This window comes from Frankliniella occidentalis, unplaced genomic scaffold (genome assembly GCF_000697945.3).
Source record: "Frankliniella occidentalis isolate FOCC.00 unplaced genomic scaffold, Focc_3.1 Scaffold340, whole genome shotgun sequence".
In the NCBI taxonomy this organism is placed as follows: Eukaryota; Metazoa; Arthropoda; class Insecta; order Thysanoptera; family Thripidae; genus Frankliniella; species Frankliniella occidentalis.
Window position 1 is genome coordinate 249954 of NW_026267463.1, and position 7135 is coordinate 257088.

The following is a 7135-nucleotide window of genomic DNA, read 5'->3' on the forward strand; positions in this document are numbered from 1 at the left end:
TTTTGATGAATAGAAACCAGACTTCCCAGTATCAAGCTTTTCTAGTGGACTTCCAAATCTATTATATTGCATAGTAATTAATCAAGTTCACTACTCACTAAAAGTACCTGTTGTACAGAGAGAGGTGCAAGGGATTTGAATTCTAGTTGAATACAGCGACCCAACCGGACCAGGCCGCGGTTTAAGGTCCGTCTGGTCCCTCCCCCCATCTCTCACGTTCAAGGAGCAGAATCGGTTGCCTACCTACTAGGCGGACCCTCATTCATTATAGTTTTGTTCTATATTTGTTACGTCTTCTGTTATATTAATGCACTTCGCTCAGCTACCCCGTGCATAATGTTAACGCACGGGGCCCTACGTTGGTACTAAAATGGGTCCGAATTGGGTGTTTCCTTTCTCTTAGGGACGAACACGGCGCTCATAATTTAAACAAAGACGTTCGTAAGATGTTATAACTCCAAACAAACAAAAATATTATGCCCGCAAAAGCAACGCGGGCGAAAAGGAAAAGTCCCCCAACAGCTAATTCGGCGCGAAGGACCAAGTGCGAGGCCACGGCGGCGGCCCGCTTTGTTTCCGTCCGCAACGCACTGTTTATTCTCGCGTTGCGCTTCAAGCGATTTTTTCCTCCCGACACATTTCTTTTATCGCCCTCGTCGAAATTTTTTTTAGCTGGTGAGGGAGAGAGACAGAGAGAGAGAGCGAGAAGGGGAGAGAGAGAGAGATGGAGAGATGCGCCGTGAGAGATTTCGCTACGCCGCGCTGGGCAGATAAAAGTCCTCTTCGCTTTGGCTCGCCTAACGTGCCCAACCAGGCCGCCGGCTGCTTCGGCCAGGATCCTGAACATGCAGAGCACGCGTCGACTTTGCACGCACGAGGAATGCGCCGCCGACCTTGCCTCTGCCTACGCCTCCGCGCCGGCCCACATTTGCTCGAGAGGGGGCCAGAGGGAAGTTGGGTCAAGAGGGGATCCGTAGCTTGTGGGGCAGGGTATGGGTGACGGCCTAGGAGGTAGCGGAGCAGAGATCACTCTTATGTTTGCGCAAAATGAGTTTGATGCCCCATAGGGCCCGAACCGGAGGGAGCTTTTCTCGACCAGTCGTTGATATTGGGAAATTATTGCAAAGTGCTAACTAGACATCAGCATTACATTTTTGGGTATAACGTGAATTCATTAGGTGCGCACATGTAACATCGTCATGCCTCCTATTAAATTCAACTTTACTCCAGAGGAGAAAGATTACACAGGACATTTTTTGGGGAATGCGACGATGTTTGCGAGCGGTGTAGCAAATGCTTGCTGTAGGTGTAGCTGTATTTGGCAAAAGTCAAGTCCAGAAAATATCGGGGTTCCCGGTGGGCGTGCCCGAGGGCAAGGCGGGCGGGCGGTTCCAGGGGCATCTGTCATAGCTCCGCCTGGGCCTCAGGGCGGGCTGTGGGAGCCGAGGGGTAAATCACATGCGATATGGCTCGTGCGTTTGCCATAGTCAAAAAATATGCTAAACAGTGCGTTAAATGAAGGCGGAACGGAGTAAAATATGCGCCAAACCGGAGGCGGATTCCTTTAGAAATATCCCCAAAACAGTGCATAAAGCCGCGAAATAGATCGAAATAATTTGAAACAATCAGGAAGTATCTTAAAGAACAGTGGAATACACGCGTGATTTGCTCCCAGGTGGGAGCTGGAGAAGAATTGGGAAGGAGGGTGCTTGAGCCGTGGAGGCGGGCAGCTGGTCTACTCGGCTTACGAGGAATCCATACGCCCCCCCCCCCCCACTCGCATAGTCCGCGGCTGCGTGTGGCAGTGGCTGACCAAGGGTAAAGGGAGGGGGGAGGGGCTTATGTACCTCTGTGCACGCTTTGCGTGTTTTTCCTGAATTTTTCTCGTATTTTTATTGTATTTTTGACGGGTAGTTGGTCCCCTCCCAGTCAAAGTGATTGCGGTCCCCACCGATCCTCGGCCTCCTCCCTGCCCGCGCCTTGGCGTTGCAGACAGAGGCCCCGCAGAGGCCCCGCTGTCATGACGAGCGAGCCGCCCCCAGGCTGGGGATGACTTCTGCATATTCGTTGTTGTGTCGCTGCTGCCGCAGCTGCGCAAACCCTCACCCCTCCCCGGCCTCTGCACCCCCACCCCACGCCCACTCCACCACTCCCATCTCTCAAGCCGTATCAGCGTAATGAGATGAATTACTACCCCCGCCCCCAACCCCTTCCCTCGCCTTCGCCCGCGCGCCCCGCCCAGTGAGCTGGACGGGAAGGAGAAGGGGATTAGACGCTCCCCGGCACTGGTTTGGTCGGGTATTGCATTTTGGTCCGTCGCGCGCAGAAACGGCGGGAACACAGCCGACATCCTCGTCTCATGGAGATAAGGTGGATCTCCAATGGAGCAATCTACGCTACCCATCACCCATCATCCGTCACCCATCACTTGCGATTTCGTGTTTTTACATCGTGAAATACAATCATAAGGTGTATAGTCATATTAATTGTTCACACACATCCTTAGTCTTAACCACAACCCGAGTTGTACGCGTAAATACACGAAATATCAAGTGATGGGTGACGGATGATGGGTGATGGGTAGCGCAGATTGCTCCATTGGAGATCCACCTATATTTTCTTGTCTGCCGCAGAGAGCATCGCAGTCGAGCCTGCAGCTGCAGCTGGCGCCCTCGCTGGAGCACCAGACTGCCGCCATGCTGTCCATCCTGGAGCGCTACAAGTGGCACCAGTTCTCCGTGGTGACGACGCAGATCGCCGGCCATGACGACTTCATCCAGGCAGTGCGGGAGCGCATCTCCGACGTGCAGGACCGCTTTAAGTGAGTGAAATAGGAAAACAAAATATGCGATTGCGGTCTGGTTCGATCATATTGTTGATAAAGGGGGGGGGATTACTGTTCTCGCTTGTCGTAGCAGCCAAATGAAGGAACTCCCTCTTAAAGCCATTATTTGGATTGCTCTTTGGTCGCCTGACTGAGCAATTAAATCTCGCCAAAATCTTCAAAGGCGGATAAGCAGAGGAGGCCGGAGAGGGAGAGCCGGGGCGTGTTGTGGAGAAGCAGAGGCAAGAAAGCGGCCGGCGCCGCCCGGCAACGACAAAGCGCGCCTCTTCGGGTTCAACGGCGCGGAAAACCTCACGAGTTAGTGCCAGCAGCGCGGCGCGTAAAACCGGCGGCCGGCCGCTAGACTGGACCTGCGGTCGCGCGGCGTGGACCGCGGACCAACCATCATCAATATTTCCTCGTCTTCAAATTGTGTGTGGCTGTGTGGGGGGGGCGACCCGGATCGAGCAATCATTTTCGAAAGGGAATGAAAAAAGCAACACAGGGGAGCAGCAGCATTCGGGGAGCAGGGGTGGCGAGAAGGGGGCTGACAAAAGCGAGCGCCGCGCCATGAAAAGATGATTCGGCGCTGCTGCCTGCTCCCGGCCCGCGCCGACGACGTCCTCCGGGCGCCCCGTGTTCATTTTTAAAACGACCCGTTCGCGATTCTATGTCCATAGGACAGCGCGACGACTAGAATATGACGGCAGGGCCCTGGAGGATGGCGCGGGGCCGGAGAGAAGGGGAGGGGGGGAGTGGGGAAGGGGCACGCTATGTGCCGCCAATGACGATGAAAGCGGGAAGAACAGCGCCCTGTCTCGGCCCCCCCGCCCCCTGCCGCCCGGACGAGCACCTCCTTGTCGTCCTGGAAGATCGGCTGCTGAATGAGCTCTCCCGGGCCGCCGCGGCCCCCGAGCGTGGCTGCCGCGCGCTGTTGTCCCCACCCGTCGCCTGCTCCGCCTCGGCTCCACCCGTCCCACCCCACCCCAGCAGTCTAGTCTGTTATGCCGGCTCTGTGTCGACTGGAATGGCTGGAATTTCGGTTGTTGGTGCAGGCTCAGGCCCGGAATATATTAGATCGCCTTTCAGAGCTACGTCTGTCTCTCCCCCCTCCCTGCGCATCCTCGTCCCTGTCGCCCCCAACCCCTGCCCTTTCCAGCAAGCTCCCCGTCGCCACCACTTTTCCTCTACTTCCTCGGAAGTGGAGGCGAGGCACGGAAGAGAAAGAGAGAGGGGGCTTGGAGAGGGAGATGGCTTTCCTGCCGAGCAGTCTACAAAGGTGACCTTTCATGAGGGAGTAAATTCCTGGTGGGGCTTTCATTTCAAATCGCGGTGCGGTAGTGCCGCTTGCTGAGGCTGGGCCTGCTCTGGGCTCAAGGGGCTGCACGTGTGGCTGTGGACGCCCTGGGCCCCTGGGCCCCGGGGGCTGGGTCCCGTGTGTGTCGAGCTGCCTCCCGGCTGCTTGTGAGTGGCGCTCTGCGCTCCGCCACCCTCAGGGCCTTGTGCGCCTCAGCGTCATTTCAACTTGTCTTACAGTAATAACAGTTGCGGCTAAAGTTCCCGGGACCCTTATAGTTTTGGTTGACTCGGCACAAAAGCGGCCAAGCCCCGGGGACAAGCCGAGCGGGGACATTTCCATTGTGTTATTTTCGCAACGACGGCGGCGGCGGCGGTCCGCCTCACGGGCAATTCAACATTTCATGGTAGTAATGATTACAACTATTCTTAATTGACGGAAACTTATAAGGATCCACCGCTCTGTCTCCTCCGCCTTCGGTAACAACACACAAAGCGCCTGCGGCCTGCGGGCGAGGGCAGGCAGGGAGGCCGCGAAATAACATTCTCTGGCCAACTCTGGAGGAAGAGCATTTAGAAACGAGGAGGGGGAGGGGATCTATACGCGACACCACCGGACTGGCCGCCACGAAGACCCCTCGGTCTGTCCTCCCCACCACCGCCCCGTCACTGTTTACACCCCCTCCCCCCATGCCCCCGCTCGCACAGACAGTACTGGCTCTACGTCCTTGTTTTACCCCCCTCCCCTCCGCCCCATGCGCTCGTTCTCTCCCCGTGGACCTCTCTTTGGAGGGAGTTCGAAGGGGGGGGGGGGGTCCCAACGGCCGGAAGGCCGATGGAACGGGCAACACGAGGCCAGTGGTCATGGTTGCGGGGACAATCACACGGCAGTGATCCACGCAACTCGCGCGAGGCCGGTGGCCTCCTCTCCTCAAGGCCAGCGGAGCCACACGTATGATCGAAAACTTGGTCTGCGACGACGTTTTCACTTCTTGATTTTTGCCAAAATATTAACAAGTTTCCGCATATTATGGCATTGTGGTGGCTGTGAGACTGTAGATTTTGCCTACCCAGCAGGCGCTAGGAGAGCTTGCATTGGCCTCATGCACTCTTAGCTTGGTACACTGTAAGAACGTTAACAATATTTGTTACTTGCAAAACAACCTATGTTTATGGAAAAAAATTGCATAAATCTGAGCTCATGGACGAGATGTCGATGGTGTGGTTGTAATTTGTGCACTGAGTAAAAGTTCGGAAGATCGCGAGAATGCGTGAGAGATTGTGCTAAATACTGGGATGGTTTACAGAATAGGCCATCTGCTTACACAAAAGACAAGCTAACATGCAGATGCAAAGGTGCTTAACAATTGTTGATAAAGGATAACTTCAAAATCTTAGCGAGATATTTCGAACTTTTCGCTCGTTAATCTGCGTGTTTTGGGGCCATTAAAAAGCTTGAAACGCGCCTATTCGACCTCATGGCATGGTGTGCTGAATGTTTTGGGGCTTCTTCCGGGTGTTTCTACCGCAAACAGTGAGTTTGTGCCCGAGGTCCCGCCGTCGCGTCAAAGAGGGGCCTGCCCAGCAGAACAGCACCGCATGAAAGATGCAGAGGAGCTCGGGGCGGGCAGGCCCGGGGGTCAGCCCCCGTTGGGCCGGAGGGCAATCTGTGAGCGCCTTGGGACTGCGAAGGTGTTTAGGTCGGGGCGGGGCAGTCGGAGCCGGGCTGCATCTGCCGAAACAGTTTTGTGTAGAATCTTCTCCTGGGACTCGAGTCTCTGCTGGTCAGTTCGACTGACCTGCCCCTTTTCTCTGCTTCGGGCTGCCCGCGCGTTGTGTTGGGAAAGAGCGGGGTGGGGTAGTCTCCCCAACCGCCTTCCGGTGCTCCGACTCGGCTGCCGCCGCGTGGTCCGCTCCGTCTCGCCCGCCGGACGTTGGCTGTGTGTGGGGCTAGTGCGGGTCCTTCCGAAACCGTTTTCAGGCCTCGATGACCGGACCGATGACTGAGCGACCGCGCCTGTGGCCACGAGATCCGGGAGGAGGAGGGCGCAGCCAAGCCGAAGCTGTCGGGCGTATCCCGTCCGAGGTGAGGGGTGGGCACGCGGCAGAGCAGAGTAAGGCGGGGCGTGGCAGCCAGTGGGTTCGAACCTCGTCCGCTAAGAGCACACTTTCCTTTGCTCTCCACACGACGTGCGCGCTGGCGGATGCGTCGTTCCCTCTTCCTCATCCCTCTGATGTTAGTGCTGCTCACGGTGCTGGTCATAGTGTGCGTGCTTCTCGCGGTGCGTGCTGCTCACTGTGGCAGTGTGCCGTTAAATTGTGCGAGTGTGCTGTGACTTCTTGCTCACGGTTCAAAGAATGTATATGTTTTGAGGGAAGAGGGAAAACTTCAAAAAACTCCTTTAGCTTAAGGGAAAATCCTAAAAGACAACTTCCCACATTCTTTGTGGGGACTTCCTTGAAATCTGACGAGTTTACGTCAAACTAAAGGTGTGCCTCACACTGTTGATCTCGAAAAATCAGACACTGTATTTACCGTCTGAGTGCTCTGCCCTGCGCATCATGAGTGTGCAGCTCGTGGTAGGATTGAGCTGCCATGGTGTGAGTGGTCTGCTTACGGCGCGATTGCGCCGCAGACTGACCTTCGGTCCTGCGCGCCCCACCTCCGCTGCCCGGAAGGTCTCACCTCCCCTGCCAATAAGGCAACATCCATCAGGGGGCCGACACGGCCGGCCTCCGACCTTGCCGACCGTTTGCTCCGGAACACGGCGCACGGCGCTCCATCTTCCTCCTCTTGCTTCTCGCCTCGCTGCCGCCGGAGGGATTCCACGGGAGGGAGGAGGAGAGGTGTCATCGTCTCCTCTCGCTCGAGCCGCGCTGCGCCGCGCCCCCATTACCGGCGCCGCCCCGCCCCGCCCCGCCCCGCCCCGCCCCGCATCCTGTTTAGCTGCGAAAACCCAATTCAACTAGTTTTGAATTAATTATGTGGCGTAAGTACGAGGTCATTACCTCAAG

At 56.4% G+C, this 7135-nt stretch overlaps 1 protein-coding gene across 1 annotated transcript in view; it reads left to right on the forward strand.

The window, feature by feature from the left end:
* Positions 1-7135, forward strand: part of LOC113209565 (glutamate receptor ionotropic, NMDA 2B) — a 257791-nt gene that overhangs the window by 212244 nt on the left and 38412 nt on the right. Inside the window, 1 exon segment of the mRNA XM_052274136.1 lies at positions 2634-2821. Coding sequence (XP_052130096.1) covers positions 2634-2821 — 188 coding nt within the window.